This window comes from Echeneis naucrates, chromosome 21, assembly GCF_900963305.1.
Source record: "Echeneis naucrates chromosome 21, fEcheNa1.1, whole genome shotgun sequence".
Lineage (NCBI taxonomy): Eukaryota > Metazoa > Chordata > Actinopteri > Carangiformes > Echeneidae > Echeneis > Echeneis naucrates.
Genome location: NC_042531.1, coordinates 3,850,383 through 3,862,430, shown reverse-complemented (window position 1 = coordinate 3,862,430; position 12,048 = coordinate 3,850,383). Strand labels below are relative to the sequence as shown.

At 37.6% G+C, this 12,048-nt stretch overlaps 1 protein-coding gene across 2 annotated transcripts; it reads left to right on the top strand.

The window, feature by feature from the left end:
- The first annotated feature begins 249 nt into the window (after positions 1 to 249).
- LOC115035240 (interleukin-1 receptor type 1-like) lies at positions 250 to 11,472 on the top strand. 2 transcript variants are annotated; one of them, XM_029492971.1, is made up of 13 exons: positions 250 to 383; positions 4,521 to 4,636; positions 4,786 to 4,860; positions 5,557 to 5,809; positions 5,964 to 6,156; positions 6,330 to 6,501; positions 6,719 to 6,781; positions 7,908 to 8,049; positions 8,209 to 8,363; positions 8,643 to 8,786; positions 9,124 to 9,291; positions 9,479 to 9,756; positions 10,871 to 11,472. In XM_029492971.1, the coding sequence occupies exons 3-13, from the start codon at positions 4,788 to 4,790 to the stop codon at positions 11,135 to 11,137; spliced, it is 1,908 nt and encodes a 635-aa protein (XP_029348831.1). In that variant the 5' UTR covers positions 250 to 383; positions 4,521 to 4,636; positions 4,786 to 4,787; the 3' UTR covers positions 11,138 to 11,472. The 2 variants fall into 2 exon arrangements, with proteins under 2 accessions (XP_029348831.1, XP_029348832.1); XM_029492972.1 differs by lacking the exon at positions 4,521 to 4,636 and having other exon boundaries at positions 311 to 383.
- The last annotated feature ends 576 nt before the right edge of the window (positions 11,473 to 12,048 follow it).

Below are 12,048 nucleotides of genomic sequence, written 5' to 3'. Positions count from 1 at the left end.
TTTAGGCTAAGATAAGTTCTTCTATGGTGAGTACAAGTTTTTTTTTTTATTATGGTTAAAGCAAGTTATTTTCAGCAAGATTACAGTAAGGTTGGTCAGGGTTAGCAGAAGGTTTTATTGATGGCCTTAGATTGTGTTGAAATGCAAAGGAAGGTGAACAGACTTTTGAGAGTAGCAATCCAAACATGCTCTTCCTCCCCTTTGTCTGTGCTGTTTATGCTTTCATTTCATGGAGGTGGGACAGGGCTGTTGAATCACCGGTTTAACAAGTAAGTGCTGCACGCTATGGTCAGAGTTGAGGTTTCATTTATCAGCTCTGAACTGCCATATAAACTCATTCATCCTTCCTCCATCTGTTCTGTGCCTGAGTCACTTTCTTTGAGGTGAGTCAATATATTCTGGTCACTTTTGGAATACTCTGTGAAGGAAATTTTTGTATGCTTTTAGAGAATTGTAATTCAAAACTCTACTTCTGATCAAAAAATAAACACACTTCCTGTTATTCCAAAAGCCATGATCTGGTTTTTAGTCATAGTAATGGTGACTTAATTTCTTCCTATCAAAGCAACATTATGTACCTAAAATCAGAGATGCTGCTTTGAAAGAAAACAACTTTGGGTTTGCTGGGCCAAGCCTCTCTTAGATACCATGTATCTAAAGTGTGGATAAACTATCATGTGATTTCTGTTCAGGTATTTTCTGCTTCTAAGAACTTATTTTGCCACATCCTGCAGAGTTGTGGCATAGAGCTGTGTACCAATATAGGCCAACATATAGGCGCACAGAAGTGACAGGAAATAAGGTTTATTGTTATTAGACGTGTTTTTCTCCAGTTTGCTGATGTAATTTAATTTAATTAAAGTTTAGTTATTACATTAATTTAATGTAATTTAATTTTTTTTATTACTTTTCTTCAGTAGGTGGTCATTCAGAGAGTTCCTCTAATGCTCAGCACATTTCATGTCTGAATATGTTCAGCTGATACTGATGGATTAATCAAACTAAGAAAATGAATAGGGTGCAACGTTTATCTTTGGTAATTTAAAAAACCAAAACACTTTTGTTTCTGCAGTGTAAGGAATCAATTATTCAAAGCTGAAACTATTTATCAACATACCATTTGAGTCAACTGACAAAAAAGGACCAATAAAAAGTCTGACAGTCTATACATTTTTAGTGTTACAGATTTTTAGATATATTTTGGTTCTATCTAAGAACAAAAACTGAAGCAAGCTCTTCTTTTACCTGAATTTTCTGACTGATGATGAAATATGTAATTTACCAATCATTCTGAAAACAGGATCATAATCAATAATATATCAATAAGTACTTTGAATATCTTTGTATTGTGAATTACAAAACTAGCATCTTAGCGTCTTCTTTGTATATATATTCAATGTCCAATATTTAAATTCTTATGCATACTTTCCTATTCATTAGAATGAGAAGGTGTGTCCAAACTTTTGTGTACATGTTAAAAAAATGTTTGCAATTGCTGTACATATTTGTAAATTGTTTACATTTTCAACCTTACTTATGTTAAGTTTAGTTTAATAACATTTTAAACTGAGAAGGAGAGCAAAGCTCAACCAGAGTCAAATTTCTTGTATGCAAATGCATACTTGGCCATCAAGGCTATTCTGATTTTGATTCTCAATTCTGATTATCCAAGCACTATGAACACATTTTCACAGAAGTTTCATTTTGTAAACTGTTTAATAATATCAAATAACAGTGCAGTCTTCACAGTAATACAGTTTGGAATTGATAAAATCTTTGATGAAAATAATCTCTGATGCTCGGGAGAAAACCATGTAGGAGTACTTGCTGTAATAGTTTCCATCAAGGATTTGTTCCACTCTTGTTCCACTCTTTAACATTTTGTTTGTTCTTCAGTCAGAGTTTCAGCAATGGCTGTGACTTAAAAACAGCAGCTGGAAGCACATCTTGTTGCTGCTGCCTCATGTTTATTTTGCCAGTGAATCATATTTGTATACTTTGTGTTCACTCTGTCTCAGAGCAGGACAGCAGGTCAGTGGGCTGCATTGAACCACTGATAAAAAAAAATCCCTATTTTCCATTGCATTGCAGGTTATTATTTATGATTATCATTTATATTATGATATTGTTTCTGTATTATCTCTCCCATATATAACTAAGTGGCTCAATATAGCTGTGTCCCATTCCAGAGGCTGGATTCTCCATACACTGTATTTCTAGATAGGACAGATGGAAGGGCGACAGGAAATGGGGGAGAGAGAGTAGGGAAGGGCATGCAGCAAACCAAACCAGAGTCACCAACAAAAACCTTGTAGGCTTCCGTTGCTTTGCACCACCGGTGGCTTTCCTTTCATCAAGGTGTCAGACCATCTTCTTTTCTGATCACAGGGAGTGGGAGATAAATGTTTTTATCAAGTAAATAGGCTCATATTGTAATCAGTACATTTAGGTTGAGTTGAGTTGGGTTTGTTTTAGAGAAATCAGTCTAATTCTACCGCTGACCAGCAAACGTAGAAAATACAGAGTAGATAGGATGTTGATCAAGTGTGCCAGTGTCTGGCACCATTACCTTTGATTTAACTTCTTAAATTAAAAAAAATAAATTAAGATACAGAAATGTTAACATTAAAATGTAGTATTAGAAACCTGCTGTGTTGATTTCCCAACAAGAAGTAACTGCACTCTGCATTGAAGATCAGTGAACACAAATATGTGGGAGTGAGGTGAAGATGCTGCTTTAAAATGAAAGATCACACACTGCTCGCAACCACAGGTGTTAAGTAATTGTTTTGCAAAGTGTCAAAGTGGGATACAGAGCAAACTGAAAGTAAACACAAGATTTGTTCTACCATTGGTAAATGAAACAGTGTCTCAGCCACTCCTCAACTGACTGCAAGGAAACACTTGCAACAACAAAAACCTCTTCTTCATGTGAGTCAGTCAATTCCGTTCACCCGCCTCCCATGTCTCCCTTCATGGCCTAATGAACCCTCAGAAATCTTGTCATGCTCCTCTCTGCTTTTTCTTGTCCCAGAGTTAAACTACTGCTGCCCACGTGCTCTGAAAACTCCCTCCCTGAAAACATTCAGATGTAGCAGTAGAAATCTGTGTTCCAAAAGAAAATTCCAAGATGTTACACTAAATATGGCACTTATATATGACATCCTCAGAAGGTCATAGTTCATGACATTCAATGATGTGCAGTATAATTACAGTAATGAATTCTTAATGACATTAGATGGCGTTACAGTCACCCAGTCAGCTATACCTAGAGTCCATAATGTCACGCTTGCTCCTTTTGGGACTATAATGCAATTATCTGTACTTTTGCCAGTATGGCTTCACTGGGACAAAGTTTTGTGTATGTAAAAGTACGAAGGTGTAAAACGGATGGAAAAAAAAAAAGTGTAAAAAGGGGGTGAGCAGAAAACAATGTCAAAGCACAGCAACACCTACTCCACCTCACATTCACTGAAACTAGTTAAACCACAAACCGGCCTCAATCTTTCAAATCAAGCCTTGCTGATTTGAAAGCAGATTAGAAATATAGACTGTGGTTTAGATTATTTACTCTTGCGTTTTTCATGTTGCTTTCTCATTTTGTTGCTACTGTTGGCTTGCAAAGGACTGTGCTTTATTTCACAAGAAACTGTGAGTTAAGCTTACAATAACCCACCCACATAAATTCTATAAAATCCCCCTAGGAGAGTGATATAAACCACATTTTTAAAAATTAATTTCATGCCCTGAGAAGCCTCAGGTACAGTGAAACTGTGTACTTCAGAAACCACAAAGAGTGATGAAAGTAATTACTTTTAATCTGGCACTGTGGTCACCAAGTGTGACAGTAAATGTGGTTAATTAGATCTTATATGCTGAGGACTTTCCCATCTCAATGTGGCCTGATGTCACGCTCAAACAATACTGAAGCTGTCAATGTTCAAACCAATCTTTATACATATCTGTTAAACAAAATGTTCTAAATGTCTTGCAAGTTTCACCTATATAATATTGAGCCATAAATTTGACTTTCTTTATCTTTTACACAACTTATGTTTACAAGAGGTTTCCTGGAGCCCATGTCAGTGAGTAACATCAAGACTGAAGACTGACAAGTCAAAAAATCTGGCCATTACTAAAAATCTACTGTTGGTGTACTATAAGAATGTTATTTATCTTTAATGTATGGCCAACATAAAAAGAACAGCTCCAAAGTTTATAATTGATTTTATTATATCTACTTACAAAAATATTATTAGAAACAAAAAAAAAAAAACAAAAAAAAAAACATGAATGGTAATATAGCAATTAAAACTTGTTTATGAAGCTTTATATGTTGAACCTAACACATCCAAATACATCTGTCTGCTCCAGCTTTAGTCACATACTACAATCCACCTACACGTCAAATGACTGGACATCCAGTTCTTGTTATTATGAATACAAAATAGAACTGGACCTTAGTCACTGTTCAAAATTGCACAAGTTTTTTCTAACTGTAAATATGCTTTTACCTTCAGATTACTTAACGCATTCAACAAAACTGGCACAAACCGACACACTGATCTGGTTATTGTCACAGCATCACATCGTCCCTCCAGATTTATCAGCTTCACGTTGCAATAATCCAGTAGGGGTAAGGGTCAATGATTCACTTACTCCCTCCCTAACACTGTTTCTATTTCAGGCTGTTATTTGTGTCTTTTCTTTCAAAACATTAGTTTCAGTCATGTTTGTATACTATGTTCTTTCTTATCAGCGCTTGTATGTGTTTGTTTTTTTTAGCCATGGGCCTGAGGTCAGCAGTGGGAAGCCTTGTGATTTTCTTCCAGTTATATGGGATCTGTACAGGATTTGAAGGTGAGCTCAGTAACAGTTACAGTCAACTGTAATTTAAAAAAGATTTATAAAATGAAAACATAAACAAAAACAAAAAACAAACACACACACCACTAGCTGTCTACCTATAAAAGGGAACTGTTACTTTTCTGTTCTTATGAAACACGTGAAGGGAAACCTGAATCTGCCCAAACATGGAAAGTTAATTGCAGCATGAAAAAGGTATACATTACACAGTATATGATGGGGCACCAGATAGATTCAAAATTTCTCCCTCAGTTTTCTAGTATTTTAGGGGTATAATGGGAAAAAACAAAATGTGCTCTTGTCTCAGTTACACTTGCCAGGGAGTCATAAGAATCCATATTAGCAACATAGAGCACCACGGAAAAATACTGGAAGCCAGGCACCATGCCCTCTGAGCAGCTCTCATTCCCGGAGCTACAAATCAAATGCCAAAAACTAAAGCCAACAACAGCAAATATACTTTCTCATGATGGCTCTTCTTCTTCTAATTGGTGAATATAAATAGTAAGCTGAAGACCTAAACCTAACCTCTGATTCTTAAAATAAATTAGATAAAGCAAAAACTTGATTTTTTCTGGCAGGAAGTCTATTATAACTGTCTACTCAGCCTTCTAAACATTCATTTCTTGCCTGAAATTCCTGAATTGTCCGTTGACAAATTGTTTCTCCACTAACGTGTGTTTGTTGCAGAGAACTGTACAAACTACAAGACCCAGTTTGAGAGGGTTTTCTCTGTTCCTGGGGATGTGGCGATGCTGAATAGCACCGTAGTTTCTCCTGACGTCTTTGACTTCACATCGGTCCCATACAACATCACCTGGTATCACTCAAAGACAGGTCAAGAAATAAGCAACCAGACCGGTCAAATCCTGGTGCAGATGGAGACCCTGTGGTTTCTTAATGTAACGCTGGAGGACAGTGGGGAATATGTGAGCATACTGAGGTACGATGATGTCAGCAGAGACACAAACAAAAAATACCTTTGAGTGAAAGGTTTGGTGGGATTTCACCTGACACTTGATCCACCTGCTCACTGCTCTTTTGCTGATAAATTTGTGGTAATAAGGAGCTCATTTTATCCTGAATTTCTCCAACAGAACTCCTTTTCAGTGCTGCAGGCAGGCCACTGAGCTGGTAGTGGAACTGCCAATTCCTGGAGAATGTGGGAGGCCAAGGAAAGCTGTTCAAATGATTTCAAAAGGAGTCTCCGACACGTTGTCTTGTCCTCTGAAGGATTACATCAAAAAGCTGGACCGCTACAACATTCCTTCCTCCATCAAGTGGTACACAGTGAGTAAGCGAAAAGTGAAGCACTACACATTTAAACTCATTTTCAGTTTTGTTCAGCTGTTGTTATATGGCCAAACATACAAGAGAGATTAGTTTTATCTGTCTCCTTTTACTATTTCAATTTTATAAACATGATCAAAAAACTGACTTTTGTCCTTCTTATCCTCATTTAGGGCTGTGAGCTGATAGAGGATGAGAAAGATGGGTATAACTACAGAGACAGGACAACACTGATGATTAACATGGTGGATGCTCAACATGACCGTTTCCACACCTGCACTCTGACCTTCAGCCTTGGAGGCATCAATGGATCTGTGTCTGAGACAATTGACGCAGATGTTTCAGGTCAGAAAGGAGAAAAATGTTTGATGTGCAAGAGAGGGACTTATCCACAAGATGGCAGAGTAGGAGAATAACTCCAAAAACGGAGCAGGAAGAGCTGTTAGAGAGCTGATTCACCCTTTGGTGTTACATTCTGTGTATATATATATATATATATATATATATATATGATTAGAAACCTCAACTGTGTCTGTTTTCATGTTGTGGTCTGTCTTTTCAGACGTGTACTCAATGGTTCCACAAGTGCTTGAACCAGCCGGTGAAATAATCAAAGCACAGATGGGTGAGTCCTTATCTGCAACATATTCTGAGAAATATGCTGCTTCCCAGCTGCAAAGGTTCTTGTTGAAACTGATTATCTGGGTTTTGCTCAGACCAACATTTGCATTGTTTTGAAACATTACTAACCTTTCATTGGTAAATCTGAGTGTACAGTTCAGTTAGTGCTCTGTGATATTACCGTATGTATCACAGTGTAATATAAAAATGTGTGTAACGTCTGATAATCATTCTAATGATTATAAGAATCATTAAAATGCAACAAAAACTAGACTATAAAAAAAAGAAAACTAACTGAAATACCAATTACTTGAAAAATTGCACTTCCAGATACTCTAACCAGTATTTGTCCATTTGATGTTTGTGTTTTATTTATTTTTTTTATGTTTTAATTGTGTTGTCCTTTTATATGTAAAATGGAAATTTTAAAGTAAAAGGAGAAAAAGAGAAATTGCCATTAATTTTGTGTGCATATATGTGTGCATATATATAACTAAGAAAAATACTAGATATATATAGTGCAATTGATTTAATGTAGCCCAGGATTTAAATTTGCCTAGAGCTAAATTAAATAAAACTGGTAAGGTACTTGTACTTCCGTGGCAAATTTTCCTCAATAAAAACATCCTGTAGTAGTTTCAGGTAAAGCTCTAATCTGCTCTGAAGAATGTGCACTAATAAGTCTTCACTCACCTTGAGCGTTCCCTCCAGCAGCACTCTGTGCATTGCTGCTACACACTCCAACTGCTGCCTTGTATCTGGATGGACTTCTTCGTCACCATCAAAGCTGGTGCTGCTGTTGCTGTCACCTGTGTTGCTTTGGCAGTTGTCATTGCTGTTCTTGGAGAGGTTGTTGTTGTTATTGCTACCAGTGCTTGTTGTAGCATAAATAAAATTACCTATATTGGGATATACATATTTGTCCTTACCACACAGCACTAGTTAAGGTAGAGAAGCTTGTAAAATAAGCTGGAGTATCATTTTGTCATCCTCAAACATTTGTCCACATCTTACACAGTGCTATCCTCCATTCAAGCACCCACCAGGATTTAGCGATCTCATAAGAATTAAATATACGTAATAAACAGGTAAACTGTTTGACTGTTTTACTATTTACTGTTTGTGTTTAGGGTTGAATTTTACTAAACGGTGTCGTGTGTTTGTGCCGGGAACTGAAATGCCATCCATTGTTTGGTTCATCGTTTGGTTGGCCAGAGGTGATTTCATTTCCACTACCCATCCCTCTGATCGGGTCTACACATCAGAACCAAGGTCAGTGCAGTATTGTTTTTGTTGTTGTTGTTGTTGTTGTTCGCTTTATTGATTGCTCTTTTTTGGGGAGGGGGTCAATTTAACCAATCACTTTGACACTTTTTGTAATCCAGCACAATAACATCACATTTTGTTGCATCACTTGTTTTTTCTCACCAGTATGTGGGTTCAAAATGCTCCTAAAAAAGGTATCTGGTTGGAACGCCTGCTGATGTTTACCAAGCTGAAGGAGGAAGATTTCTACGTCAACTACACTTGTCGTGTTTACAGTTCCCGTGGCTTTCCTGAGGGATATTTTACTTTGCTACCAACAGGTAAGGAATTGTGCTTAATTCGACTAATTTGGCCAATAGGGCATTTTAAGGTGACTGGTATTGGCCAATGCTTCATGAGGCTGATAAACAAAAAAGTATGAACAGACATTTTTATTTACTGTCTTGCGTCTCAGAAACAGTTCATCCATATTCTGGGATAAACACCTGAAAAGATGTTTTGATCTCTGTCATAACAATTAATGATGTGCTGATTTAAATTGCAGTGCCACAGAAACAATCTAAAACTGCATGCTATGTTCTTTATGTTCATGTCCTCAGATCCAGACATCATAGTTCCCGTTGGATCCGTGTTTGGGGCTGTGACAGTTCTCTTTATCATCAGTGTTATCATTTACTACCTTTTCAAAGTTGACATTGTGCTGTGGTTTAGGAGAGTGTTTCCAGTCCTCTATACAAATAAAGGTAATACTTCACATGCTGGCTGTGTAACTGAAAGATAACTGAATTGGTTGCTTGTTCTATTTGTTTGTATTTCATTTAGGCATCTCGGACTGACAGTCCATAGTGATGATAACCTGTATGTGCTTATGAGTATACAGAAGACAGTCTAGCAGTGTTTTATTAATAATGCAATATAAAACATCTTATAAAGTCCAAAGATTCAATATTTTAATTGTTTTGTGTTGTATTTTGTAGGAAAAACAAAAAAATACTTAGAATCATATATTAGTCCAAAGCTTGCATCTCTATTTGCAGCAGGCCTTTCTGAATAAAACTGTTTTTTCTCTGTGCCATCCAGATTTAGATGGGAAGCTCTATGATGCCTATGTGGCATACCCTCAGCCATGTGCTATTGGATACAGCGAGCAAGTGGAGACATTTGCCCTTCACACTCTCCCTGAAGTGCTGGAAAAGGCCTGTGGTTACAAACTCTTCATAGCAGGTCGTGACTGCCTACCAGGGCAGGGTAAGTCACTGACCGTGAGTCAGCATTGTGGTATTATTTTCTTCATTTTTGGGAGTATTACAGCCTAGGTTCGGGGTCCACTGGTTACAACAACTGGACGTATCGCACTAATGCATCTTTTATTAACTTCATATTTTTCAAAGGTCTCTCCGCTGTGTCTGCTCATCTTTTGGTTTTCTTCTTGCAGCCATTGTGGACTCAGTGGAAGAAAACATACAAGCCAGCCGCCGCCTCCTTCTGGTCTACACAGCATCCACTTTCACCAGCAAAAGACAAACAACAAGCACTAGTAGCAATAACAACAACAACCTCTCCAAGAACAGCAATGACAACTGCCAAAGCAACACAGGTGACAGCAACAGCAGCACCAGCTTTGATGGTGACGAAGAAGTCCATCCAGATACAAGGCAGCAGTTGGAGTGTGTAGCAGCAATGCACAGAGTGCTGCTGGAGGGAACGCTCAAGGTGAGTGAAGACTTATTAGTGCACATTCTTCAGAGCAGATTAGAGCTTTACCTGAAACTACTACAGGATGTTTTTATTGAGGAAAATTTGCCACGGAGGTACAAGTACCTTACCAATTTTATGTAATTTAGCTCTAGGCAAATTTTAATCCTGGGCTACATTAAAATCAATTGCACTTCATGTAATGACAATGTATGTCCAGGGTTGATAAAGTCCTTTGGTAAAGTGCCAAAAATGTATATTTCACAGTCACTCCATTGAAAAAGGTGGCCCTCAGTAATAAATCCACACAGAAGATATAGCAGATTTAGTTCATGGTTTTATCTCACTGGTCCTATCAGTGCTATTTTTAGGAAGCTTTGATAAACCCAACATACACAGCACCAGACAACAATACTGAAGGAAGTGGAAAAACTGGCAGCTGAAGAAGAGAAGAGAAGACCAGAGCCACAGCTAAATAAGAGTGAATATTGGAGTTTCATGTTAATATGAACAAAGAATCCCCAAATCAAGTGATCAGAGTACTTAATAATAAATATATTTCCATAGCAAGATCAATGTAATACTTATATTTACCTTATTATGTCACTAGTTATTTTTCCATGAGCTACTTAAAAGGGTTCTCGTATGGATTCACTGGGAAGGTTTCACGCTTGAAATTCATGGAATCAGCTAGAACAAAGAGGGATCACTTTGTTAGAAATACAAGAACTACAAAAACAAAAGATGCTCTTTACTGGGTATAAAAACAGATTAGAGACAACTGACTTTCCAGCATTAACGCTCCAGACAGCTGCTGGCAAAAACTCAACAACTTTAGCCAGAGATATACACACAGAGGTGTGTCTGTTAGTTCAATGTGGAGTTCATCTGCCCCAAAGGTGACATGGAAATAAAAAATTAAGTAAGTAAGTAAGTAAAGAGTATTTCTGAATCACTTAGTCCAATTAACCTGCTCAGAACACACCATATAGTCCATCTGATGGACTTTGCTTTAAGGAGACAAACCATTCAGTTCATTCAATGAAAATTCGATCTAATTCATCCAGAAACATTCAATTATATTTAATTCAATTATTTAAAAAAAAGTTTTAATTCAGTTGCTCTTTTATAGGTGGTTCTGGTTGAGTTAGAAGAGATTACCCCAGCTCAGCTGGATCTCTTCCCAGAGTCAGTGCGTCACCTGAGGAAGAAGCAAGGTGCCGTGTGTTGGTGGAAGAACCTGAGGACGAGGAGGAAGAGGAAGACATGTATGAAGAGGAAAGAGGAGGAGGAGACAGGCGGACAGGACATACAACTGTCACCATCCCTCTCTCCCTCTGCCAGGTTTTGGAAGGAGATGAGATATTATATGCCAGTGAGGGGCAAGAGGGCCGTCTAACTTATGATGGACTTATGATAAGTAAAGGATAACTCTCAAACCAGAGGAAAGCTTGTTTCTGATGCATACATGATATAAAGTGCACACTTCCAGTCAAAGTCCCTGCAGCATGTTAAGTGCTGAGTGACTTATCACGAAAAGTTAAAAGATGGTGAAAGACTCAATGACAACAGCTCAAATTCAGTGTGCAGAAAACTACAGCGTCAGGACTTTCCTCAGTTTGCCTGCACCAGTCTATAAACTGTTAACTTCCCCTGACAGGTGGTACTGTGGATGAAGAAAATGTAAAATGTACAATGTACACATTTTAAGTGTTCATATGTAAAAATAAAATCAGGATCATAAAAAGTTAAGTAGTTATCTGAGTTTTATACCATATGCAATTGTTTCCATATGTATATGGTGTCAGTGAACTACAGATGAGGAATTAAAAAACACCTGGTTTTCCTCACAATTTAGATCTTATCTGTTAAGAGCTGAGGTTAAGACTAAGCGTATTTCCCTGTGGAGTGAAGACCAGTAGAGGGTGTAGTTGGCCAGAGGGCAGGAGACAAGTCAGACAAGTTATGGTGACTGTTAAATTTACATTGTAGGACTGCAATTGCTCCACGTACATCATCCTACAGATCATGTCACCTCAAGGCCACCATGACAACTTGCACAGATATTGAACATGTTTCTAAAGCTGTGCAGGTTGAAACATCTTGTATAATATATTTTGTATATTAGTCAAACAGGACTTCTAGTTTCTTTCTGAACGTGTGGTTTTAAAATGCAGATAGCTGAACATTGGTAGTTTACCAACTTGACTCAGGTCTTTGAGAACAGATGTCTCACACTACAGCCAAATTCATTCACTTAATTAGTGTGAAAACAACAGTGGAGGGTGGAGATAGTAGGTAGTAGGGTAG

Coding starts and splice junctions, on each gene's coding strand:
- LOC115035240 (XM_029492971.1), top strand. CDS start 4,788: ATGGGCCTGAGGTCAGCAGTGGGAAGCCTTGTGATTTTCTTCCAGTTA. Junction 4,861..5,556: donor GATCTGTACAGGATTTGAAG/GTGAGCTCAGTA, acceptor TGTTTGTTGCAG/AGAACTGTACAAACTACAAG. Junction 8,787..9,123: donor AGTCCTCTATACAAATAAAG/GTAATACTTCAC, acceptor TGTGCCATCCAG/ATTTAGATGGGAAGCTCTAT.